Below are 27,362 nucleotides of genomic sequence, written 5' to 3' on the forward strand. Positions count from 1 at the left end.
GCGCCCTCCAGGGGCTGCACTCACTATTCTGCTGGGGATGTCACTGTGTACATACATTACATTACTGATCCTGACTTCTATCCTGTATTATACTCCAGAGCTGCACTCACTATTCTGCTGGTGGGGTCATTGTGGTACATACATCCATAGTATTTGTGAGTATAGAAGCTGAGCTGTGATTGCTCGCCTGTACACCAGGGTCAGTCATGTGATGCGGTGCAGGGTCACCAGTAGTAACCGAGTAGAAGTGATTGTGATTGTTGTGGAGCATGGTGAGATTTGGAGGTCAGGTCTGTCGGGGGAGGAGCTTCAGTCACTGACCGACCATAAACTCCTCTGTCACATGAGAGAAGATTAGTACCTGAGGTCACGTGACTGGACAGTGATTCCCCCAGGAACCACCCCACGCGGCGCAGAGGGTACCGCCCCCTAGGAACCACCCCGCGCGGCGCAGAGGGCACCGCCCCCCCAGGAACCACCCCGCGCGGCACAGAGGGCACCGCCCCCCCAGGAACCACCCCGCGCGGCACAGAGGGCACCGCCCCCCAGGAACCACCCCGCGCGGCACAGAGGGCACCGCCCCCCCAGGAACCACCCCGCGCGGCACAGAGGGCACCGCCCCCCCAGGAACCACCCCGCTCGGCACAGAGGGCACCGCCCCCCAGGAAACCACCCCGCTCGGCACAGAGGGCACCGCCCCCCAGGAAACCACCCCGCTCGGCACAGAGGGCACCGCCCCCCAGGAACCACCCCGCTCGGCACAGAGGGCACCGCCCCCCAGGAAACCACCCCGCTCGGCACAGAGGGCACCGCCCCCCAGGAAACCACAAAAACCACATGGACATGTCTGATGATCAGAGGTTACTACAAGTGACAGGACCTGTGACCTAAGGCCCAGACTACTGCAGGTCAGTGTATATCTAGCTGTATACACGTCACCGTCATGTGATGTCAAGAGCTTATGGCGCGGCCTCCTCAGTGCTTGGTCACATGATATCATCAGGGTCGTGTGTTGTGTCATTTTCGCTTGGATTTCTTCCGGTCAGTACACCCAGAGCCCGCCCTCCTGGGTCACCTGACCGAACTCTATCCCTTGTGTGGCGGGAAGTCACCGATTATAACGGGCTCGCAGTGGCGGGTGGTCGGTAGAGGCTACCTTTCCCTCGCCGGGATTTCCGCCTCTGCGCGCCATCTTGTGGAGCTTCAGAGAATAAAGATTGAGGTGAGACGGACTCCGGGAAGATGGCGGACGGCGGACCGCGGACCTCTCCATTCACTGAGCAGCCAACACTGTGACGTCAGACGTACAACGTGGGGATTCCGGAGGATTACCCAGCGTTCCCCGCAGGAAAATGGCTGCCAGGAGGTAAAAGGAAGAGGGAGGACGCTGCTGAGGCGCTGGGGCAGGGGCTGTGTGCACAGGAAGGGGGCGCTAGGGAGGCGGGGACAGCTGGACAGTCGGGTGGCTGCATGGAGTGACATGTTGTGGGTTTATGTTATAGTCTATCGGGTGACACGTCGGGGATGGTGTTTGGGGGGTACGGGGCGACATGTGGGGATGATTGGGAGGTACAGGGTGACACGTCGGGGATGGTGTTTGGGGCGACACGTCGGGGATGGTGTTTGGGGCGACATGTCGGGGATGGTGTTTGGGGCGACACGTCGGGGATGGTGTTTGGGGCGACACGTCGGGGATGGTGTTTGGGGCGACATGTCGGGGATGGTGTTTGGGGCGACACGTCGGGGATGGTGTTTGGGGCGACACGTCGGGGATGGTGTTTGGGGCGACATGTCGGGGATGGTGTTTGGGGCGACACGTCGGGGATGGTGTTTGGGGGGTACGGGGCGACATGTCGGGGATGGTGTTTGGGGCGACATGTCGGGGATGGTGTTTGGGGCGACATGTCGGGGATGGTATTTGGGGCGACACGTCGGGGATGGTGTTTGGGGGGTACGGGGCGACATGTCAGGGATGGTGTTTGGGGGGTACGGGGCGACATGTGGGGATGATTGGGAGGTACAGGGTGACACGTCAGGGATGGTGTACGGGGCGACACGTCGGGGATGGTGTTTGGGGTGTACGGGGTGACACGTGGGGGTACAGGGCGACACGTCGGGGATGGTGTTTGGGGTGTACGGGGCGACACGTCGGGGATGGTGTACGGGGCGACACGTCGGGGATGGTGTACGGGGCGACACGTCGGGGATGGTGTACGGGGCGACACGTCGGGGATGGTGTACGGGGCGACACGTCGGGGATGGTGTACGGGGCGACACGTCGGGGATGGTGTTTGGGTGGATCTAGTGACATGTTTGATGTTGATGTGGGTTGCATTACATTTTGTTAAGGGTTGGCAGTAGAAGGAATATCTCATTGGTGGGAGGGTGGAACAAGTCTAATGTTTGGGGTTGGCATATGGCTAGATCAGGTGTGATGGGGGTTGGGGTGTGGATGGATCAGGTATGGTGGGGATTGGGGTGTGGATGGATCGGGTATGATGGGGGGTCGGGTGTGGATGGATCGGGTATGGTTGGGGTGTGGATGGATCAGGTATGATGGGGTGTGTGGATGGATTGGGTATGGTGGGGGGTTGGGGTGTGGATGGATCGGGTATGGTGGGGGGTTGGGGTGTGGATGGATCAGGTATGGTGGGGTGTGTGGATGGATCAGGTATGGTGGGGGTTGGGGTGTGTGGATGGATCGGGTATGGTGGGGGCTGGGGTGTGGATGGATCAGGTATGGTGGGGGTTGTGGATGGATCAGGTATGATGGGGTGTGTGGGTGGATCAGGTATGGTGGGGGTTGGGGTGTGGATGGATCAGGTATGATGGGGTGTGTGGATGGATCAGGTATGGTGGGGGCTGGGGTGTGGATGGATCAGGTATGGTGGGGGCTGGGGTGTGGATGGATCAGGTATGGTGGGGGCTGGGGTGTGGATGGATCAGGTATGGTGGGGGCTGGGGTGTGGATGGATCAGGTATGATGGGGGGTGTGGATTAGAGATGAGCGAACCTCGAGCATGCTGCTGAAGTTGGATAAAGCCCTAAGGCTATGTGGAAAACATGGATATAGTCATTGGCTGTATCCATGTTTTCCAGACAACCTTAGAACTTTATCCAAGTTCAGCAGCCGCCGCTAATCAAATACCGACAGTTCGGATCGACTCGAACCTGGTTCGCTCATCTCTAGTGTGGGTGGATCAGGTATGATGGGGGTGTGTGGGTGGATCAGGTATGATGGGGGTGTGTGGGTGGATCAGGTATGATGGGGGTGTGGATGGATCAGGTATAGTGGTGTGTTGGGTTGTGGATGGATCAGGTATGATGGGGTTGGGGTGTGGATGGATCAGGTATGATGGGGTTGGGGTGTGGATGGATCAGGTATGATGGGGTTGGGGTGTAGATGGATCAGGTATGATGGGGTTGGGGTGTGGATGGATCAGGTATGATGGGGGTAGGGGTGTGGATGGATCAGGTATGATGGGGGTTGGGGTGTGGATGGATCAGGTATAGTGGTGTGTTGGGTTGTGGATGGATCAGGTATGATGGGGTTGGGGTGTAGATGGATCAGGTATGATGGGGTTGGGGTGTGGATAGATCAGGTATGATGGGGGTAGGGGTGTGGATGGATCAGGTATGATGGGGTTGGGGTGTGGATGGATCAGGTATGATGGGGGTTGGGGTGTGGATGGATCATGTATGGTGTGGGGTTGGGGTGTGGATGGATCAGGTATGGTGGGGGGTGGGGGGGGTGCATGGATCAGGTATGATGGGGGGTGTGGATGGATCAGGTATGATGGGGGTTGGGGTGTGGTTGGATCAGGTATGATGGGGGTTGGGGTGTGGATGGATCAGGTATGGTGGGGGGTGGGGGGGTGCATGGATCAGGTATGATGGGGGGTGTGGATGGATCAGGTATGATGGGGTTGGGGTGTGGATGGATCAGGTATGATGGGGGGTGTGGATGGATCAGGTATGATGGGGGTTGGGGTGTGGTTGGATCAGGTATGATGGGGGTTGGGGTGTGGTTGGATCAGGTATGGTGTGGGGTTGGGGTGTGGATAGATCAGGTATGATGGGGGTAGGGGTGTGGATGGATCAGGTATGGTGGGGGTTGGGGTGTGGATGGATCAGGTATGATGGGGGTAGGGGTGTGGATGGATCAGGTATGGTGGGGGTTGGGGTGTGGATGGATCAGGTATGATGGGGGTTGGGGTGTGGATGGATCAGGTATGATGGGGGTTGGGGTGTGGTTGGATCAGGTATGATGGGGGTTGGGGTGTGGTTGGATCAGGTATGATGGGGGTTGGGGTGTGGATGGATCAGGTATGATGGGGGTTGGGGTGTGGATGGATCAGGTATGATGGGGGTTGGGGTGTGGATGGATCAGGTATGATGGGGGTTGGGGTGTGGATGGATCAGGTATGATGGGGGGGTTGGGGTGTGGATAGGTCGGGTATGAAGGGGGGCTGGCATGGTACGCCTCTGATGATGGGGGTCTTAGGGGGCCCAGTTACCCACTATATTGGGTTCTGTTTTTCTCTCGTAGGTGAGCCTTGGCCGCTCTTCCAGAGTGCAGGAGTCCTGGCTAAGGAGTAAGGAGCAATGTTCTGCATTTAGATCCATAGTCTTAGTGTACCAAGTATATGGGTGGAGACCCCGGTTATAGAGACTTCTCCTTTCATAGGGAGGTAGCAGGTATTACAGCCCGTGTACCCCAGTTATAATGGAGGTGCCCTGGTATACAGACTCCTCCTATAATGTTGAGGTATGAGACACTGTGAGCACCCCCCCTTCCTTAGCAGGTTTCGTGTCTGGACTCTGACCCCTCCACATCTCTCTCTCGCCTCTGGACTTTGGCTCTAGCTCAGCCGCTCAGTCACTTGTGTGAATTCTTGAGACGAAGACGATGGGAGTCATCCTCTTGGTCATTGTCTGAGGTCAGTCTGTGTGTGGAGTAAATGACGGGGGGAGTATTGTGTGGTCAATGTACAGCTCGTCCAGATCCTTTAATTTAGTGGATGATGGAAGTGTACCCCCCGCCCATTGTCCTATGTATTAGTGTACCTTCCATAAGTATTCATACAGTGGGGAAAATAAGGAGTTTATACACTGCAGATTGTGCAAGTTTCCCTCCTACACAGAATTAAAAGGGGTGTAAACAACAGGCCAGTTAGCCTGACATCTGTAGTAGAGAAGAGTCCAGTAACTACAGGCCAGGTCCTGTATACCTGTAGTATATAATTGGTGGAGGTCCTGTGTCCCTGTAGTATATAGTTTGGGGATCCTGTATACCTGTAGTGTATAGTTTTGGAGTGCTGTAAACCTGTAGTTTATAGTTGGAGTAGGGTGTCCTCTATACCTGTAGGATATAGTTGATGGAGGTCCTGTATACCTGTACTGTATAGTTGGAGTGGGGGGTCTACCATATATTTCTGTGGATCTGTTCTCAGGCAGCTGGCCCTAGCAACCAATCAGATTCCAGCTTCCTGTGAAAATGAAAGTAGTAATCCTATTGTTTGCTAAGGCCTCCAACTGCCATTACTGCTGTGGAGCTGCAGCACTAACGATATATCATCTGTGTGTGTGGTGTGGAGACTCTCCTATTCATCTCTATGGGGCGCTCATCCCCCTCCCTCTCCCCTCCTGTACATCTGGTGGGAACGGGACCTTCGCTCTAACCTTACCGGGCACCCAATGTAGAGGACAGACAGACTTTCATTTTCATGAGATATGTATATATATATATATATATATATATGTATATGTATGTATGTGTGTAGCCTGAACCATTTGACCCACAGATACATTGGGTGCCCGGGAAGATTAGGCTGCATTCACACGTTCAGTGTTTTTCCTGGTCCGTGGTTGTGGTCTGCTAGCTACCTCCGTGATCTGTTCAAAACAATCAGTTTTTCATCCGTGTCTGTTTTTTTCACGGATCTGTTTTAAAGCAGTTTAAATTGCATTGATTACATCACATCCGTGTTTTTCACGGATCAACACGGATGTCACGTCCGTGTACATCCGTGAAAAACACTGATCTCATTGATTTCTAAGGGGAATCCGTTCCGTGCTTCCGTTCAGAGTTATGACGTCCTATTTTTAAATGAAACGGATCACAGACCCGTGAAATCACGGAACGTCTAAATAGCCCAATAGAAAGCAATGGGCTGTAAAATTGTCTGTGCACACGGATGCGTGAGCATGTACAACTTCCCGGGACGTGTGAATGCAGCCTTAGAGCGAAGGTCCGGTCCTTACCAGATGTACAGGAGGGGAGGGGGAAGAGCGCCCCATAGAAATGAATGGGAGAATCTCCACACAGCCCACGCAGGTGATATAATTAGCGCTGCAGCTCTCCAGCAGTAATGGCAGTTGGAAGCCTTAGCAACCAATAGGATTACTACTTTCATTTTCTGATTGGTTGCTAGGGCGGCTGCCTCACAACAGATCCTCAGATCTGTTGTGAGGCAGCTGGATGTAGGATGCACATCCCGCTGCGAGTTAGTCAGCACGTTAACCCCCCGACGCCGGAGCGTATAAATCACCTGGTCCCCGCTCCGGCTTGCTACGGGGCTCCCGACGTCTTCATGTCCCGCCCAGCCAATCGGTGCGCTGTGGTGGGGCAGCGCACTGATTGGCTAGGCGGGACCAGGCGGGAAGCCCCGGAGCAAGCTGGTGCGGGGACCAGGTGAAGTATACGCTCCAGCGGCCGGGGGGTTAACGGGGCGGGCTGCTGACAAACTCGCAGCAGGATGTGCGAGTTTGTCTGCCAGTGAGTGCACAGGGCAGGGATCCGCAGTGGGTCTCACTGAAAATTTGCATCGAGAAATCTGCCGTGGATTCGCCCAGTGTGTTTGTACCCTAACAGTGTACAGTGTGTATACAGTAAGGGGCTTACCTGCCGGGTGTTGGTGTTGGGGAATGTATACAGTAAGGGGGTGTTAGGGAATGTATACAGCATGAGGGCTACCTGCAGGGGGAGTGTATACAGCATGGGGGCTACATGCAGAGGGGAGTGTATACAGTATAGGAGTACCTGCAAGGGGGGGGGGGGGGAGCGTGTATACAGTACGGGGACCACCTGCAAAGGGGGGGGGTTTACAGTATTAGAAACGTTGGAACCTCTTCTGTGTTGTCCTCACCAAGGATGAACGGTAGTGCCTAGGGCCAGATCATGATGATGCAGAGTTGTGTATGCACTTATTATAAGCTACAGGATTTCTGCGCACTCACACACACACTTGTGGTCGGCGGAGTTGGGGACCCCAAACTATACACTACAGGTATACAGGACCCCAGAACTATACACTACAGGTATACAGGACTTCCACCAACTCTATACTATAGGTATACTGGACCTCCACTCAACACTAACAATGTTGTATATAGCCAGGCTCAGCATAACACTACCAATGTTGTATATAACCAGGCTGTATATAACACTGCCAATGTTGTATATAATCAGGCTCTGTATAACACTGCCAATGTTATATATAAACAGGCTCTGTATAAAGTCTGTATAAAGTTTTTTGTTTGTTTCTAATGGGCATAAGCTACAATTTACATAAACAGTGTAGTACTGTCAGGTATATAGGGGTATATAGGGCTCCTGGTGATTACCCCTTAAACAAACAACAAGATTACAGATTGGCCTCCTGGGCGACCTTGGAACAAATCTAATTAACACCCTGACACTTTATACCCGGGCAGCACCGGGTATATTGTCTAGTATTGTGTGTGTGTAATGCCTCTATAATACAGAGGTGCCTTGTATTAGGAGTATAATCCGTTCCAGGACGGCACTTGTAATCCAAATCCACTCTTATACCAAAGCAAATGTTCCCATAAAAAATCACTGATCTGCAGACAATTGGTTCCACCCCCCAAATATACTGATTATTATTCTAAATAACAAGTAGAAGAAATGAAACAATGAGAAGCAGCTGAATCTGTGATATAAGTTACTGTACAGTATAGCAGCATGTGGTGTATAATGTATAGTAACTGTATAACCCTGATAACACTGCAGCTGGATATGTGATATATAAGTTACTGTACAGTATAGCAATCAGCATGTGGTGTATAATGTATAGTAACTGTATAACTCTGATAACACTGCAGCTGGATATGTGATATATAAGTTACTGTACAGTATAGCAGCATGTGGTATATAATGTATAGTAACTGTATAACCCTGATAACACTGCATCTGGATATGTGATATATAAGTTACTGTACAGTATAGCAGCATGTGGTATATAATGTATAGTAACTGTATAATCCTGATAACACAGCAGCTGGATATGTGATATATAGGTTACTGTACAGTATAGCAGCATGTGGTGTATAATGTATAGTAACTGTATAACCCTGATAACACTGCAGCAGCTGGATATGTGATATATAAGTTACTGTACAGTATAGCAATCAGGGTTATACAGTTACTATACATTATACACCACATGCTGATTGCTATACTGTACAGTAACTTATATATCACATATCCAGCTGCTGTGTTATCAGGATTATACAGTTACTATACATTATACACCACATGCTGCTATACTGTACAGTAACGTATATATCACATATCCAGCTGCTGCAGTGTTATCAGGGTTATACAGTTACTATACATTATATACCACATGCTGCTATACTGTAATCCAGCTGCTGCTGTGTTATCAGGGTTATACAGTTACTATACATTATACACCACATGCTGCTATACTGTACAGTAACTCAGTGATTTTCAACCTTTTTTGAACCGCGGCACACTTTTTATACTTAAAAAATCCCGGGGCACACCACCAATCAAAATGGCACAAAATGACACTAAAACAGTACATATTATACATATAGTTAATAATTTTAGATTCCAAATGTATTTATACTAACTGTGTGAAACCTGGGCCTGTTTTCTTCTCCCCCCCCCCCCCCCCCGAGCTTCTCTCCTGTGCTTCTCTCCTGTGCTTCTCTCCCCCATTGTTTTCTCCTGTTTCACAGGGGCACCATAGTTTGGGGAACTTTCCCCGCGGCACACCCGACCATGTGTCGTGGCACACTGGTTGAAAATCACTGCAGTAACTTATATATCACATATCCAGCTGCTGCTGTGTTATCAGGGTTATACAGTTACTATACATTATACACCACATGCTGATTGCTATACTGCACAGTAACTTATATATCACATATCCAGCTGCTGCAGTGTTATCAGGGTTATACAGTTACTATACATTATACACCACATGCTGCTATACTGTACAGTAACTTATATATCACATATCCAGCTGCTGCTGTGTTATCAGGGTTATACAGTTACTATACATTATACACCACATGCTGCTATACTGTACAGTAACTTATATATCACATATCCAGCTGCTGCTGTGTTATCAGGGTTATACAGTTACTATACATTATACACCACATGCTGCTATACTGTACAGTAACTTATATATCACATATCCAGCTGCTGTGTTATCAGGGTTATACAGTTACTATACATTATACACCACATGCTGCTATACTGTACAGTAACATATCACATATCCAGCTGCTGCAGTGTTATCAGGGTTATACAGTTACTATACATTATACACCACATGCTGCTATACTGTACAGTAACTTATATATCACATATCCAGCTGCTGTGTTATCAGGGTTATACAGTTACTATACATTATACACCACATGCTGATTGCTATACTGTACAGTAACTTATATATCACATATCCAGCTGCTGTGTTATCAGGGTTATACAGTTACTATACATTATACACCACATGCTGCTATACTGTACAGTAACTTATATATCACATATCCAGCTGCTGTGTTATCAGGGTTATACAGTTACTATACATTATATACCACATGCTGCTATACTGTACAGTAACTTATATATCACATATTAAGCTGCTGCAGTGTTATCAGGGTTATACAGTTACTATACATTATACACCACATGTTGCTATACTGTACAGTAACTTATATATCACATATCCAGCTGCTGTGTTATCAGGATTATACAGTTACTATACATTATATACCACATGCTGCTATACTGTACAGTAACTTATATATCACATATCCAGCTGCTGTGTTATCAGGGTTATACAGTTACAATACATTATATACCACATGCTGCTATACTGTACAGTAACTTATATATCACATATCCAGCTGCTGTGTTATCAGGGTTATACAGTTACTATACATTATACACCACATGCTGCTATACTGTACAGTAACTTATATATCACATATCCAGCTGCTGTGTTATCAGGGTTATACAGTTACTATACATTATACACCACATGCTGCTATACTGTACAGTAACTTATAATGTCACAGATTCAGCTGCTTCTCATTGTTTCATCTCTTCATGTTGTTTTGGGTGTGGAGCCAATTGTCTGCATTTCTATGATTTCTTATGGGGAAATTTGCTTTGGTATAAGAGTTGATTTGGATTACAAGCGCCGTCCCGGAACGGATTATACTCCTACTCCAAGGTACTACTGTATGTGTGTGTGTATAATATGTGTATATGTATATCCCCCTCCTCCTCCTGTGTATACCCTCACCTTTGTGTGTGTAATATATGTATGTTATATATATGCCGCCCCTCCTTCTGTATACATATATACACCCCCTCCTCCTGTGTGTGTGTGTATATCTGTATATATATTAGGGCTGGGCGATTAATCAAATTAATTCGATTAATTCGCCCAGAGTGTTTGAATCAATTAGATTTTTTGTGAAAATCGTAAATTCGATTTTCACGAAAAAAAAATCATTGCGGGCCGGACGGTGTGGTGGGCGGGCGGACAGTTCGGAGACGGGCAGTATGGGGCTGGCGAGCGCTGCTGTGAGGTGTAGGGTGGGCCGGCAGTCTGGAGAGGGGCAGTATGGGGCTGGCGTGAGGCGAGGGGCGGGCGTCCTCCAGCACAGCGTCCCGCTCCCCTGTCAGCCACAGTTACAGCTCCCCGGTCTCTGGAGGAGGCAGCAGGGACTGCAGGGTGATAAGTGTCGCTGCGGGTCCTGGAGCTGTACAGCGGGGTCAGATCCCGCTGTACAGCTCCAGGAATCACACTATCACCCTGCAGTCCCTGCTTCCTCCTCCAGAGACCGGGGAGCTGTAACTGTGGCTGACAGGGGAGCGGGACGCTGTGCTGGGGTGAGAGAAGGAGGGCTATGTGCACTCCTGCTCCAGTCACCTCCAGCCCCCCCTCTGTCACCTTCCAGTCCCCCCTCTGTCACCTTCCAGTCCCCCCTCTGTCACCTTCCAGTCCCCCCTCTGTCACCTTCCAGTCCCCCCTCTGTCACCTTCCAGTCCCCCCTCTGTCACCTTCCAGTCCCCCCTCTGTCACCTTCCAGTCCCCCCTCTGTCACCTTCCAGTCCCCCCTCTGTCACCTTCCAGTCCCCCCTCTGTCACCTTCCAGTCCCCCCTCTGTCACCTTCCAGTCCCCCCTCTGTCACCTTCCAGTCCCCCCTCTGTCACCTTCCAGTCCCCCCTCTGTCACCTTCCAGTCCCCCCTCTGTCACCTTCCAGTCCCCCCTCTGTCACCTTCCAGTCCCCCCTCTGTCACCTTCCAGTCCCCCCTCTGTCACCTTCCAGTCCCCCCTCTGTCACCTTCCAGTCCCCCCTCTGTCACCTTCCAGTCCCCCCTCTGTCACCTTCCAGTCCCCCCTCTGTCACCTTCCAGTCCCCCCTCTGTCACCTTCCAGTCCCCCCTCTGTCACCTTCCAGTCCCCCCTCTGTCACCTTCCAGTCCCCCCTCTGTCACCTTCCAGTCCCCCCTCTGTCACCTTCCAGTCCCCCCTCTGTCACCTTCCAGTCCCCCCTCTGTCACCTTCCAGTCCCCCCTCTGTCACCTTCCAGTCCCCCCTCTGTCACCTTCCAGTCCCCCCTCTGTCACCTTCCAGTCCCCCCTCTGTCACCTTCCAGTCCCCCCTCTGTCACCTTCCAGTCCCCCCTCTGTCACCTTCCAGTCCCCCCTCTGTCACCTTCCAGTCCCCCCTCTGTCACCTTCCAGTCCCCCCTCTGTCACCTTCCAGTCCCCCCTCTGTCACCTTCCAGTCCCCCCTCTGTCACCTTCCAGTCCCCCCTCTGTCACCTTCCAGTCCCCCCTCTGTCACCTTCCAGTCCCCCCTCTGTCACCTTCCAGTCCCCCCTCTGTCACCTTCCAGTCCCCCCTCTGTCACCTTCCAGTCCCCCCTCTGTCACCTTCCAGTCCCCCCTCTGTCACCTTCCAGTCCCCCCTCTGTCACCTTCCAGTCCCCCCTCTGTCACCTTCCAGTCCCCCCTCTGTCACCTTCCAGTCCCCCCTCTGTCACCTTCCAGTCCCCCCTCTGTCACCTTCCAGTCCCCCCTCTGTCACCTTCCAGTCCCCCCTCTGTCACCTTCCAGTCCCCCCTCTGTCACCTTCCAGTCCCCCTCTGTCACCTTCCAGTCCCCCCTCTGTCACCTTCCAGTCCCCCCTCTGTCACCTTCCAGTCCCCCCTCTGTCACCTTCCAGTCCCCCCTCTGTCACCTTCCAGTCCCCCCTCTGTCACCTTCCAGTCCCCCCTCTGTCACCTTCCAGTCCCCCCTCTGTCACCTTCCAGTCCCCCCTCTGTCACCTTCCAGTCCCCCCTCTGTCACCTTCCAGTCCCCCCTCTGTCACCTTCCAGTCCCCCCTCTGTCACCTTCCAGTCCCCCCTCTGTCACCTTCCAGTCCCCCCTCTGTCACCTTCCAGTCCCCCCTCTGTCACCTTCCAGTCCCCCCTCTGTCACCTTCCAGTCCCCCCTCTGTCACCTTCCAGTCCCCCCTCTGTCACCTTCCAGTCCCCCCTCTGTCACCTTCCAGTCCCCCCTCTGTCACCTTCCAGTCCCCCCTCTGTCACCTTCCAGTCCCCCCTCTGTCACCTTCCAGTCCCCCCTCTGTCACCTTCCAGTCCCCCCTCTGTCACCTTCCAGTCCCCCTCTGTCACCTTCCAGTCCCCCCTCTGTCACCTTCCAGTCCCCCCTCTGTCACCTTCCAGTCCCCCCTCTGTCACCTTCCAGTCCCCCCTCTGTCACCTTCCAGTCCCCCCTCTGTCACCTTCCAGTCCCCCCTCTGTCACCTTCCAGTCCCCCCTCTGTCACCTTCCAGTCCCCCCTCTGTCACCTTCCAGTCCCCCCTCTGTCACCTTCCAGTCCCCCCCTCTGTCACCTTCCAGTCCCCCCTCTGTCACCTTCCAGTCCCCCCTCTGTCACCTTCCAGTCCCCCCTCTGTCACCTTCCAGTCCCCCCTCTGTCACCTTCCAGTCCCCCCTCTGTCACCTTCCAGTCCCCCCTCTGTCACCTTCCAGTCCCCCCTCTGTCACCTTCCAGTCCCCCCTCTGTCACCTTCCAGTCCCCCCTCTGTCACCTTCCAGTCCCCCCTCTGTCACCTTCCAGTCCCCCCTCTGTCACCTTCCAGTCCCCCCTCTGTCACCTTCCAGTCCCCCCTCTGTCACCTTCCAGTCCCCCCTCTGTCACCTTCCAGTCCCCCCTCGGTCATCTCCAGTCGTCCCCAGCTGCCCCAGTCCCCGTCAGTCCCCCTCAGTCACAGGGGAGCACTGTTACACTGGGAAGCAATACAGTTGTTGTCTCAAACATCATTAAAATAGTATCTGACGCTGTGAGAAAAAAGTTTGTTTATTTAGCAAAATAAAAAAAATCGAGATTTAAATCAAGAATCGTCCAGATTTCTAAAAAAATTGAGATTTTATTTTTTGGCCATATCGCCCAGCCCTGATATATGCTTCAGTCTGGAGTCCACTCAAAGACCTGGTGTGAGAGTGCCAGCGACCGAGATTGGATAAAGTCTCCTCTTCAATATAACCAAGGAATCGCAGCACATCCAAATAGTGCAAAATCTGAGCAGAATTAATAGGTGCAACGTTTCTGTCTCCTCTCGAGGCCTGAGAAAGGTCTCCTATTAATTCTGCTCCCATGAAATAAGGACACAGATTTTGCACTATTTGGATGTGCTGCGATTCCTTGGTCATATATATCTCTATCTATATCTATATATCTTAGATATATCGCTCTCTCTCTATCTCTCTCTCTCTCTATCTATATTAATATATATAAAATCTCCCCTCCTCCTGTGTGTGTATAATATATATATACACACACACACACACACATACACGGAGGGTATATATACAGGGGGAGGGGGTGTATATATGTATACAGGAGGAGGAGCGGTATATATATATATATATATATATATATATATATATATATATATATATATATATATATACACACACACATATATATAAATACACACACACAAAGGTGAGGGTATATACAGGAGGAGGAGCGAATATATATATATACCCCCCTCCTTTGTATGTGTGTGTGTGTATATATATTATAATACACCCCCTCCTCCTGTGTATATGTCTATATACCCCCCTCTCCTGTATATGTATACCCCTCCTCGGCTGTTGTGTAACTCTATCGCGCTCCCGGATATGTTACTCTCGTGTCTCTTGTTTGGACGGAGGAGCCGCAGATTTTCCAGACATGTGATCGGTGCTCTCGGGTTTCAGTGCTTGTGTGTTGTGGGGATCTGTGCTGTGGCCAGGTGTGACAGCCCCCCCCCCCCCCCCCCCCCCGTGTAAGATCTGTGGGGGTCCTGGTACAGGTGAGACCCCCTCAGTGTGTGTGGTGGGGGTCTGCGCTGTGGCCAGGAGAGACCCCCTGGTGTGTGTGTGGCGAGGGTCCTGATACAGGTGAGAACCCCCTGTGTGTGTGGTGGGGGTCCCGGTACAGGTTAGACCCGCTGCAGCAGCTATGTGTGGGGGCGGGTGGCTCTGGGCTCTGCCACGTCTTGTCTGGGAGGACGCTGGGGGTTTGGTGCAGTGTTTCTGGCGCTCTTCACATTCCTGTAGGTAGGAGTCACAGAGGCGCACGCTGTTCATAGCCGGGGGACAGAGGAGGGCGGGGCGGCAGCACGCGTGTGCTCACCTGGATACACCTGGAGCCCTGAGGACACCAGTCTATATAAGAGGTGGAGGAGGGGCGGCCTGACAGGCACAATGTCCCCTGCTGTCACCCGCCATGTATCCTCCTCAGGGGGTCCCCGGTTACCACCGCCCTCCATGTATCCTCCTCAGGGGGTCCCCGGATACCACCACCCTCCATGTATCCTCCTCAGGGGGTCCCCGGATACCACCGCCCTCCATGTATCCTCCTCAGGGGGTCCCCGGATACCACCGCCCTCCATGTATCCTCCTCAGGGGGTCCCCGGATACCACCACCCTCCATGTATCCTCCTCAGGGGGTCCCCGGATACCACCACCCTCCATGTATCTTCCTCAGGGGGTCCCCGGATACCACCGCCCTCCATGTATCCTCCTCAGGGGGTCCCCGGATACCACCGCCCTCCATGTATCCTCCTCAGGGGGTCCCCGGATACCACCACCCTCCATGTATCTTCCTCAGGGGGTCCCCGGATACCACCGCCCTCCATGTATCCTCCTCAGGGGGTCCCCGGATACCACCGCCCTCCATGTATCCTCCTCAGGGGGTCCCCGGATACCACCGCCCTCCATGTATCCTCCTCAGGGGGTCCCCGGATACCACCGCCCTCCATGTATCCTCCTCAGGGGGTCCTCGGATTCCACCGCCCCCATGTATCCTCCTCAGGGGGTCCTCGGATTCCACCGCCCTCCATGTATCCTCCTCAGGGGTGAGGATAGTGCCCTCTGCAGAATACTACAGTCACATAGGGATAGCGCCCCCTGCATAGTGATGGCGCCCCCTGCAGGATACTACAGTCAGTGATGGCGCCCCCTGCAGGGTGTACAGTCACATAGCGATGGTGCCCCCTGCAGGGTGTACAGTCACATAGCGATGGCGCCCCCTGCAGGGTGTACAGTCACATAGCGATGGCGCCCCCTGCAGGGTGTACAGTCACATAGCGATGGCGCCCCCTGCAGGGTGTACAGTCACATAGCGATGGCGCCCCCTGCAGGGTGTACAGTCACATAGCGATGGCGCCCCCTGCAGGGTGTACAGTCACATAGCGATGGCGCCCCCTGCAGGGTGTACAGTCACATAGCGATGGCGCCCCCCTGCAGGGTGTACAGTCACATAGCGATGGCGCCCCCTGCAGGGTGTACAGTCACATAGCGATGGCGCCCCCTGCAGGGTGTACAGTCACATAGCGATGGTGCCCCCTGCAGGATACTACAGTCAGTGATGGCACCCCCTGCAGGGTGTACAGTCACATAGCGATGGTGCCCCCTGCAGGATACTACAGTCAGTGATGGCACCCCCTGCAGGGTGTACAGTCACATAGTGATAGCGCCCCCTGCTGGGTGTACAGTCACATAGCGATGGCGCCCCCTGCAGGGTGTACAGTCACATAGCGATGGCGCCCCCTGCAGGGTGTACAGTCACATAGCGATGGCTCCCCCTGCAGGGTGTACAGTCACATAGCGATGGTGCCCCCTGCAGGATACTACAGTCAGTGATGGCGCCCCCTGCAGGATACTACAGTCAGTGATGGCGCCCCCTGCAGGGTGTACAGTCACATAGCGATGGTGCCCCCTGCAGGGTGTACAGTCACATAGCGATGGTTGCCCCTGCAGGGTGTACAGTCACATAGCGATGGTGCCCCCTGCAGGGTGTACAGTCAGTGATGGCGCCCCCTGCAGGGTGTACAGTCACATAGCGATGGTGCCCCCTGCAGGGTGTACAGTCACATAGTGATAGCGCCCCCTGCTGGGTGTACAGTCACATAGCGATGGCGCCCCCTGCAGGGTGTACAGTCACATAGCGATGGCGCCCCCTGCAGGGTGTACAGTCACATAGCGATGGCTCCCCCTGCAGGGTGTACAGTCACATAGCGATGGTGCCCCCTGCAGGATACTACAGTCAGTGATGGTGCCCCCTGCAGGGTGTACAGTCACATAGCGATGGTGCCCCCTGCAGGATACTACAGTCACATAGCGATGGTGCCCCCTGCAGGGTGTACAGTCACATAGCGATGGTGCCCCCTGCAGGGTGTACAGTCACATAGCGATGGTGCCCCCTGCAGGGTGTACAGTCACATAGCGATGGTGCCCCCTGCAGGGTGTACAGTCACATAGCGATGGCGCCCCCTGTAGGGTGTACAGTCACATAGCGATGGCGCCCCCTGCAGGGTGTACAGTCACATAGCGATGGCGCCCCCTGCAGGGTGTACAGTCACATAGCGATGGTGCCCCCTGCAGGATACTACAGTCAGTGATGGTGCCCCCTGCAGGATACTACAGTCAGTGATAGCGCCCCCTGCTGGGTGTACAGTCACATAGCGATGGCGCCCCCTGCAGGGTGTACAGTCACATAGCGATGGCGCCCCCTGCAGGGTGTACAGTCACATAGCGATTGGCGCCCCCTGCAGGGTGTACAGTCACATAGCGATGGCGCCCCCTGCAGGGTGTACAGTCACATAGCGATGGCGCCCCCTGCAGGGTGTACAGTCACATAGCGATGGCGCCCCCTGTAGGGTGTACAGTCACATAGCGATGGTGCCCCCTGCAGGGTGTACAGTCACATAGCGATGGCTCCCCCTGCAGGGTGTACAGTCACATAGTGCTGCAGGCTGGTGGGGGGCAGTCAGGCACAGTATGCGGGCGGGGTGGTTGGGGTTTAGGATCCGCTTGCTGACAGCTCCTCATGTTTCACAGGCACAATGCTGACTTCCTCAGCTTGAATTACACAGGAGGAAGAGGAGACTTTGAGCTGGAGGCGCCCAGATGGCAGCAGGTGTGAGCAATCTGCTGCACCCCCCACAGGTGAGAAGACCCCCGTCCCCTGGTCAATAATTGCCCCATCTACCCCGAGAGCCCAGAGAGGATTGTTCTGGTCCGGGCTGACATGTGACTTGTGCTTTTCCACAGGCCTCCTGACACCTAGCACATCCCCCGCCTGACAGGACCGGACCCCACACGCAGCCGTCCCTGCTCCATCCAGAGGTGAGCTGTGTGGAGTGTTAGCTCCTGGAACCACAGTATGTCAGCCCCTCCCCCACATGGTGTCCTGTCATTTGGGTCGATTGATCATACCCCAGTGAGAGGCGCCTCCCTGTGGAGGGATCAATACTTTGCCCGGGGCTGTGGCTGTGTGCAGCGCTGGCTCTGCTGCCCCTGACTCGTCTCTTCTGCCGTAGGATTGGTGCCCGGTGATTTCAGGATGAGCAGCACAGTACCCACCAAGAAGCCGTACCGCAAGGCCCCGCCACAGCACCGCGAGGTCCGCCATGAGCCGCCTGGACATCGGGAGGAGGTTGTGGAGCAGCCGCTGAGCAGTCAGGTAACCACAGGTGGAGCCGCCGGGTACCAGCGCACGTGTTTCAGTAGAGCTGAGGCGGTGGAGCTGGAGGACCCCTGTAACCTGAGCTGCTCCTCCTCCTGGTCCATAGCGTCCAGCAATGAGAAGGAAGCCGAGTGGGAGGGTACAGGTAGGGGCCGCCCGCGGACACTGCTCCGGAGGGTCAAGTCCCTCCGAGGAAAGGGCAAGGTGGGGAAATCTAAGCGGCTTATTGGACTGCGTCGATTCCTAAGCCGCAGCGAGGAGAACATCGCCGTGTCTGATGCCAGAAAGCAGGAGGGCAAGAGCCGCAGCCTGGAGCGCAGCCTGGTCTTCAAGGAGCCCGCCGAGGTCCTCGCCCCCAAAAAAGCCCAGCACTCCGCCAACTCTCAGCCCCTAAAGAGCATCCTGAAGCAGCCCGGACCCCTGAACCTGACCTCAGGCCGCCCCGACAAGCTGCCCTCTCCGTCCCCCGACCGGAAGACCCTGCAGGATAAAGCTGACTTCTCCAGGTTTCTGGATGAGATCACTTCCCGGGTGCTGAGCCCCACCAACCTCCAGAGCGCCACCAACCACCATGTCAGATCACCCAGCCGAGCGGATGAGGGGCATGGGAGGAGGACAGGGCATCGGAGGGGGGTGTCTCCAGGTCATCCCCGGGGCAGGAGGAGGTCAGCAGACAGGAGGCAGGAGAGGGCTCACCCCCCAGCCTCACACAGTAAGGAGCGATGTCAGACCCCATCGGATCAGGGCTACCTGGACACCGAGTCCCTCTCGTCTGCTTCTCACTGGAGTCCTGAGGGCAAAAGCCCCTCACCCAGGACATCGCCTTCTTTGAAGGTTAGTGCCCTCCCCCCCCATCCTCCTCTCCCTCCTCTGAAGGTTAGTGCCCCCCATCCTCCTCTGTAAGTTAGTGCCACTCCGTCCTCCTCTCTAGGTTAGTTCCCCTCTTCCTCCTCTGAAAGTTAGTACCCCCCATCCTCCTCCTGAAGGTTAGTACTCCCATCCTCCTCCTCTGAAGGTTAGTGCCCTCTGTCCTCCTCTGAAGGTTAGTGCCCTCTGTCCTCCTCTGAAGGTTAGGGCCCCCATCCTCATCCTCCTCCTTTGAAGGTTAGTACCCCCCATCCTCCTCCTCCTCCTCCTGAAGGTTAGTGCCCTCCTCCTCCTCTGAAGGTTAGTACCCCCCATCCTCCTCCTGAAGGTTAGTGCCCTCCTCCTCCTCTGAAGGTTAGTACCCCCCATCCTCCTCCTGAAGGTTAGTGCCCTCCTCCTCCTCTGAAGGTTAGTACCCCCCATCCTCCTCCTCCTCCTGAAGGTTAGTGCCCTCCTCCTCCTCCTCTGAAGGTTAGTACCCCCCATCCTCCTCCTCCTTCTGAAGATTAGTACCCCCCATCCCCCTCCTCCTCCTTCTGAAGGCTAGTACCCCCCATCCTCCTCCTCCTCTGAAGGTTAGTGCCCCCATCCCCCTCCTCCTCCTCTGAAGGTTAATGCCCCCCATCCTCCTCTGAAGGTTAGTGTCCCTCATCCCCCCCATCCTCCTCTGAAGGTTAATGCCCCCCATCCTCTTCCTCCTCTGAAGGTTAGTGTCCCCCATCCCCCTCCTCCTCCTTCTGAAGGTTAGTGCCCCCATCCCCCTCCTCCTCCTCTGAAGGTTAGTGCCCCCATCCCCCCCATCCTCCTCTGAAGGTTAATGCCCCCCATCCTCTTCCTCCTCTGAAGGTTAGTGCCCCCATCCCCCCCATCCTCCTCTGAAGGTTAGTGCCCCCCCATCCTCCTCTCCCTCCTCTGAAGGTTAGTGCCCCCCATCCTCCTCTGAAGGTTAATGCCCCCCATCCTCCTCTGAAGGTTAGTGTCCCCCATCCTCCTCTGACGGTCTCCTTCGGTAATCACCAGATCCCCCCCATTGTCACCCAGCCTATAGGTCCGTTTTCCTTTCATCTGGTTTTGTGGACAGAAGGTTGTTCAGATGTAGCAGAGCTCAGTATTCAGCGTGGCCAACTCCATGGTGGTGTCATCTGACAAACTCCTTACTCCTCCAGGGATACAGCTGTACTAGTGCGGCTCCTATAGGGGGCGCCACTCAGCTTTCCCAGACTCCTGCTGTAGTAAGAGAAGGATATGGAAAGTCTAGTATTTCGGTGGTACCCCCATAATCTGCCCCTGCGCCCTGGAATAGACAGAACATAAACCAGCAGGAGGGGGGCTGCCCCTGCCCGTCTGTCCACCATCCTGTGTGCTTCCGGTTACCTGCCCCGCCACCCTCACTAACCGCCACCTCTTTGTCCGCAGGATCCTGTGACTGAAGCCGACAGAATTCAGTAAGTTACCTCCTCCCCCTATATACCGCACATACCACCCCCCTGTCTCCTCCTATATACCCCCCCGTCTCCTCCTCCTATATACCCCCCCCCCCCCCGTCTCCTCCTATATACCCCCCCCGTCTCCTCCTCCTATATACCCCCCCCCCGTCTCCTCCTATATACCCCCCCCCCGTCTCCTCCTATATACCCCCCCCCCCCCGTCTCCTCCTATATACCCCCCCCGTCTCCTCCTCCTATATACCCCCCCGTCTCCTCCTCCTATATACCCCCCCGTCTCCTCCTCCTATATACCCCCCCCCCCATCTCCTCCTCCTCCTATATACCCCCCCGTCTCCTCCTCTTTTACACCCTCCCCGTCTTCTCCTCCTCCTCCTCCTCCTTCTCTTTTTACACCCTCCCCGTCTCCTCCTCCTCCTATTCTTACCCCCAAACTCCCCCCCCCACCCCCCTCTCCTTCTGTTCATATCCCTCACTCCCCACCAGTTGTCTTCATCTATTTTTACCATCCTATTCTAGCCCCTCTACCCTGGTCATGCCCTCAGCCCGGGTGCTTTGTGTCCTAGAGGGTTGGGAGTGATGGAGGTCAGATCCTGCGGGTTATCCTCCTGCCCCCTGAGCCTCCTCCATGTTGTGCAGCTTTGTTACCCTGTGACGTTCTCGGATTAATCTAGGACATCGGAGCCGGCAACACAGGAGAAAGCAGCCGCGTCACTCCATGCAGGAGGAGTGGTACTGTGTTACCGCCCCAGGACTGGGGTATATACACACGACACACACACCACAGCTACTCTACATACACACAGACCACAGCTACTCTGCATACACACACACACACACACACACACACCACAGCTACTCTACATACACACACACACACACACACCACAGCTACTCTACATACACACAGACCACAGCTACTCTACATACACACACACACACACACACACCACAGCTACTCTACATACACACAGACCACAGCTACTCTACATACATACACACACACACACACACACACACACCACAGCTACTCTACATACACACAGACCACAGCTACTCTACATACACACACACACACCACAGCTACTCTACATACACACACACACACACACACACACACACCACAGCTACTCTACACACACACACCACAGCTACATACACACACACCACAGCTACTCTACACACACACACACACACCACAGCTACTCTACACACACACACACACACACCACAGCTACTCTACATACACACACACACACACACACCACAGCTACTCTACACACACACACACCACATCTACTCTACATACACACAGACCACAGCTACTCTACATACATACACACACACACACACCACAGCTACTCTACATACACACAGACCACAGCTACTCTACATACACACACACACACACCACAGCTACTCTACATACATAAACACACACACACAACACAGCTACTCTACATACACACACACACCACAGCTACTCTACATACACACACACACACACACCACAGCTACTCTACATACACACACACACCACAGCTACTCTACACACACACACACACACACCACAGCTACTCTACACACACACACACACCACAGCTACTCTACACACACACACACACCACAGCTACTCTACACACACACACACACCACAGCTACTCTACACACACACACACACACCACAGCTACTCTACACACACACACACACACCACAGCTACTCTACACACACACACACACACACACCACAGCTACTCTACACACACACACACACACACACACCACAGCTACTCTACACACACACCACAGCTACTCTACACACACACACACACCACAGCTACTCTACATACACACCACAGCTACTCTACACACACACACACACCACAGCTACTCTACATACACATAGACACACACCACAACAACTCTACATACAAACACACACACACCCCTACTCTGCACACACACACACACACACCTACTCTGCACACACACACACACACACCTACTCTGCATACACACACACACACACACACACACAGCTACTCTGCATACACACACACAGCTACTCTGCATACACACACACACACACACACACACCACAGCTACTCTGCATACACACACACACACACACACAGCTACTCTGCATACACACACACACACACAGCTACTCTACATACACACACACACACACACACACACACACACACACACACACACACAGCTACTCTATACAGCACATACATGTGACACATGGCTGCTTTATATAGCTGTATTCCCTCTTGTGTAGGGGATTGGGCAGTACCACATTCTTCATATTCCCTGTTGCGGCTGCAGAGATGCTCCTGTTACATGTGTAGCACTGATATATTATGTGGGGTGACTTCTCTCCTCCTCGTCCTTATCATGTGACTTATTGCCTCCTCCCCCTGCAGCTTTTTGCAGCATCAGAATGACGAGCTGCGCAGGCGCCTAGCGTATGCCACAACCAAAATGGAGGCTATGGAGCATGAAGTGGACGCCAGTCGGCACTTCCTGGAGGTGGAGCTAAATCGTAATCGGGAGGAGCTGGAGAAACTTAAAGACAAGTTTCGCAGGTAAATGCTGCTGAGTTGGATCATGTCTATGTGGTTCCATCCTCCGTGAACACCGTCCCACCATAACCTCCCCTTCTCCAGGTTACAGAACAGCTACACTGCCTCGCAGAGGACCAACCAGGACCTGGAGGAGAAGTTACACACTCTGGTGAGTCCTTGGTGCTGCACCTCACCCATGTCAGGCAGATATGGCCGCCATACCTCTCACATATTCAGTAGAAGGATGCAGAGTGGTGATCTCCAGATAAGGGTGAACGTGTAGAAAACAACTAGTGTGTTTCCGGTTATGGAATAAAGAGTTGAGGCCTGAGTGACTGTATAGCTGGAGAGCGGATGAGGCTTGGATGGCGCTGTAGCTGGAGAGCGGATGAGGCTTGGATGGCGCTGTAGCTGGAGCGGATGAGACTTGGATGGCGCTGTAGCTGGAGAGCGGATGAGGCTTGGATGGCGCTGGAGCTGGAGAGCGGATGAGGCTTGGATGGAGCTGGAGAGCGGATGAGGCTTGGATGGCGCTGTAGCTGGAGAGCGGATGAGGCTTGGATGGCGCTGGAGCTGGAGAGCGGATGAGGCTTGGATGGCGCTGGAGCTGGAGAGCGGATGAGGCTTGGATGGCGCTGGAGCTGGAGAGCGGATGAGGCTTGGATGGCGCTGGAGCTGGAGAGCGGATGAGGCTTGGATGGCGCTGGAGCTGGAGAGCGGATGAGGCTTGGATGGCGCTGGAGCGCATGAGGCTTGGATGGCGCTGTAGCTGGAGAGCGGATGAGGCTTGGATGGCGCTGTAGCTGGAGAGCGGATGAGGCTTGGATGGCGCTGTAGCTGGAGAGCGGATGAGGCTTGGATGGCGCTGTAGCTGGAGAGCGGATGAGGCTTGGATGGCGCTGTAGCTGGAGAGCGGATGAGGCTTGGATGGCGCTGTAGCTGGAGAGCGGATGAGGCTTGGATGGCGCTGTAGCTGGAGAGCGGATGAGGCTTGGATGGCGCTGTAGCTGGAGAGCGGATGAGGCTTGGATGGCGCTGTAGCTGGAGAGCGGATGAGGCTTGGATGGCGCTGTAGCTGGAGAGCGGATGAGGCTTGGATGGCGCTGTAGCTGGAGAGCGGATGAGGCTTGGATGGCGCTGTAGCTGGAGAGCGGATGAGGCTTGGATGGCGCTGTAGCTGGAGAGCGGATGAGGCTTGGATGGCGCTGTAGCTGGAGAGCGGATGAGGCTTGGATGGCGCTGTAGCTGGAGAGCGGATGAGGCTTGGATGGCGCTGTAGCTGGAGAGCGGATGAGGCTTGGATGGCGCTGTAGCTGGAGAGCGGATGAGGCTTGGATGGCGCTGTAGCTGGAGAGCGGATGAGGCTTGGATGGCGCTGTAGCTGGAGAGCGGATGAGGCTTGGATGGCGCTGGAGCTGGAGAGCGGATGAGGCTTGGATGGCGCTGGAGCTGGAGAGCGGATGAGGCTTGGATGGCGCTGGAGCGGATAGGGCATTGGTGCATACTTAGTTGTTGGTGGGGACTGTGCCCTGGATGGTGGAGGGAGATGTGGTTCGTTGTGTGGTTGTGGTGATGGAGCAATGGACACAGCACATTGAGCTCCACTACAACTTACATATAACTTTCTCTCTCTTTCTCTTTGCGCTGTTGCAGGCCTCATTCAGCCAGAGCTGGATCTATTCAGTTGCGTTTGGTAGAGCTGATGGTGGAGGGGGGGATATGATGGTAGTAGTGGGGGGCACTATAGTAGTGCTATAGTGCTGAGGGATGGGAGAAATGGTGTGTTTGGGGGAGGCACTATGGTGGAGGTGGGGATTTCAGTCTTGTCTGCCCGGCTTTCCGGAATGTCCCCCTCTCTTACCTTCCCCCTCCCTGGCCGCCTCGGGGTAATAATGAAACCTTTCACCTGGCTCTTCCTTACCCAGTATGGCTGACACAATCCGTCTCCTGTAAGTTGCGTGTATGAGATCACGTGTTTCCTCACAGCTGCACCTTACTCTCCCTCCACACAACTCTGCACCATCACTAACCTATTTATTCTCCTCACTTATAGATTAAAAAGGCAGAGATAGACCGGAAGACTCTGGACTGGGAGATTGTAGAGCTGACCAATAAGCTGCTCGACGCCAAGACCACCATCAACAAGCTAGAGGAGCTGAACGTACGTCACCCAGTCATGAAGGGGAGGGAGCTGGACACAACCAGGACTACAACTACAGCCACTATGTGGCCGCTCACCCGGGGATGTTCAGCAGTAGTTCTTCCATATTATGACAGTTCTTCAGCAGTGAAATTCTTTTGCATGCCCTGTTTTTTTAGAGACTCTGCCGGCACTACCAGTCTGATGTGTCTGGTCATTAATGGTGGATGTGACCCGGGGTCAGGGGTGTATCTGGTTCTCGCCTTCTGTTTGGCTAACTTGCTTGTCTCTCGTTTTGCCAGGAGCGCTACAGACAGGACTGTAACCTTGCCGTGCAGCTTCTGAAATGTAACAAGTCTCACTTCAGGAACCACAAGTTTGCAGACGTGAGTACTGAGATGGCTGAGATGGGGACCTGGCCGCGACATCCCTGTACTCCGCTACTGACCACGCTTAATCACTATATTCTTCTTCCTTTTTGCCTCAGTTACCGTACAAGCTGCAGGACATGGTCAGTAAGCATCTTCAGAACTCCGCCTCGTCTCCCGGCTCCGGTCAGGACACGCCTCCTCCTGGTCTATCACATTCGGATGTGGTGCCCACCTCTGTCATTGCTCGGGTTCTAGAGAAGCCAGAGTCGCTTATTCTGAATTCTGCCACATCCAGCAGCGGCAGTGGTCCCACGGCAGAGGACGTCTTTGTGCATGTAGACATGAGCGGCTCTGGTCAACAACAAAACGGTGTCCTCCAGAAGCAAGGGAGTGTGGACAGCACCACTGAAGACCCCCCAACCTTTGAAAAACTTAGTCCCTACCCAACTCCACCACCCCCCCACCCTCTGTACCCAGGACGTAAGGTCATAGAGTTTTCTGATGAGAAGGTGCGGATCCCCAAAAACAGTCCTCTACCTAACTGCACCTATGCCACACGACAGGCCATCTCGCTCAGTCTAGTGCAGGGTGAAGAGGGCAGCCCCGATCGGCACCGCACTGTCCCAAACAGCCCGGCGTCATCAGGCAGCTATCCACAGCGTGCACGAAGTGCTGACAATCCAGCCCGATCTCCGTTAAGTAGCGCGGCCCCCAGCTCTGCCAGCTCAGAGGAGGACATGCTGGCCAATTGGCAGAGAATGTTTGTGGATAAGGCAGCGCCAAGTTCAGAGGGGTCCTTGGCGCACCGCACATCCTTCAGTCGTGACACTGCACTGGAGCTGCAGCAGAGGTTCAGCCGCTCTATGCAGGAACTAAGCCGTGCGGCACAAGCCTTTTCTGAGCAAGAGACATTCGGAAACAGCTGGATGAGCAGGCGGGAGTCAGAAAAGGAGAACTCTGGGGGGACAAAGAGAGGACAACTCCCCAATGAGTACGGCAAGGAATTCTCCAAGGAAGAGGCTCAGGACCTCCTGTTTGGTGGTGCTGATGAGGAGGAGGATCTGGTGGAACTGCCACCACCACTGCCGGAAGGCCTGGAGGAGGAACAGGAACTGGAAGATCACATTCTGGAGGCCCATGTAGTGCAGGAAGACGGGGAGATGCTGAAGGAGAAACCTCCGAGCGGCCGTCCACATCGGAGCCCTAAGCGCATGGGTGTGCACCATCTGCACCGGAAGGATAGCCTGACCCGGGCACAGGAGCAAGGCAACCTTCTGAATTAGCCCAGGAGCTGGGCATCATGGGCTGTGGCAATCACCTTACAGTATATGCAGATAACCAGGCCCATCCAGACCTGCTGCCTCCTCCGCACACAATTGTGTCTGCAGCCATGACAGTAGCGTACTAGAGAAGGAGGGTTACCCAGCACACAGTGCAGGAGGGGAGGACCACCTGGATCAGGGTGGAGGGAGATCACGGGTGGTTAGAGGAGGACAAGGTGATGAGAGGTCAAAGGAGAAGGTGGTGGCGAGAGGGGTTGGGGGAGGAGGTGGTGGTAGTGGTGAGAGGGGTTGGAGGAGGTGGTGGTGAGAGGGGTTGGAGGGGAAGGTGGTGGTGATGAGAGGGGTTGGAGGGGAAG

General features: G+C 54.2%; 2 protein-coding genes across 4 annotated transcripts in view; one reads left to right on the forward strand and one right to left on the reverse strand.

The window, feature by feature from the left end:
- The window catches only part of DLK2 (delta like non-canonical Notch ligand 2), a 49,907-nt gene extending 48,709 nt beyond the window's left edge, over window positions 1-1,198 (reverse strand). The window contains exon 1 of one of the 2 annotated variants that reach the window (XM_069955470.1): window positions 1,157-1,198. The gene's annotated coding sequence lies outside the window, so the exon portion shown is untranslated. Of the gene's footprint in view, window positions 1-939; window positions 1,134-1,156 lie in introns of those variants that run through there. The other variant, XM_069955468.1, reaches the window with a different exon arrangement.
- On the forward strand, window positions 1,086-27,255 carry TJAP1 (tight junction associated protein 1). 2 transcript variants are annotated; one of them, XM_069955467.1, is made up of 10 exons: window positions 1,086-1,366; window positions 17,699-17,806; window positions 17,912-17,986; window positions 18,181-18,323; window positions 20,610-20,638; window positions 23,072-23,233; window positions 23,315-23,381; window positions 25,266-25,373; window positions 25,655-25,738; window positions 25,840-27,255. In XM_069955467.1, the coding sequence occupies exons 4-10, from the start codon at window positions 18,204-18,206 to the stop codon at window positions 27,004-27,006; spliced, it is 1,737 nt and encodes a 578-aa protein (XP_069811568.1). In that variant the 5' UTR covers window positions 1,086-1,366; window positions 17,699-17,806; window positions 17,912-17,986; window positions 18,181-18,203; the 3' UTR covers window positions 27,007-27,255. The 2 variants fall into 2 exon arrangements, with proteins under 2 accessions (XP_069811568.1, XP_069811567.1); XM_069955466.1 differs by lacking the exon at window positions 1,086-1,366 and adding an exon at window positions 4,550-4,940.
- The last annotated feature ends 107 nt before the right edge of the window (window positions 27,256-27,362 follow it).

The sequence above is a fragment of the Dendropsophus ebraccatus genome, chromosome 15 (assembly GCF_027789765.1).
Source record: "Dendropsophus ebraccatus isolate aDenEbr1 chromosome 15, aDenEbr1.pat, whole genome shotgun sequence".
Taxonomy (NCBI): domain Eukaryota; kingdom Metazoa; phylum Chordata; class Amphibia; order Anura; family Hylidae; genus Dendropsophus; species Dendropsophus ebraccatus.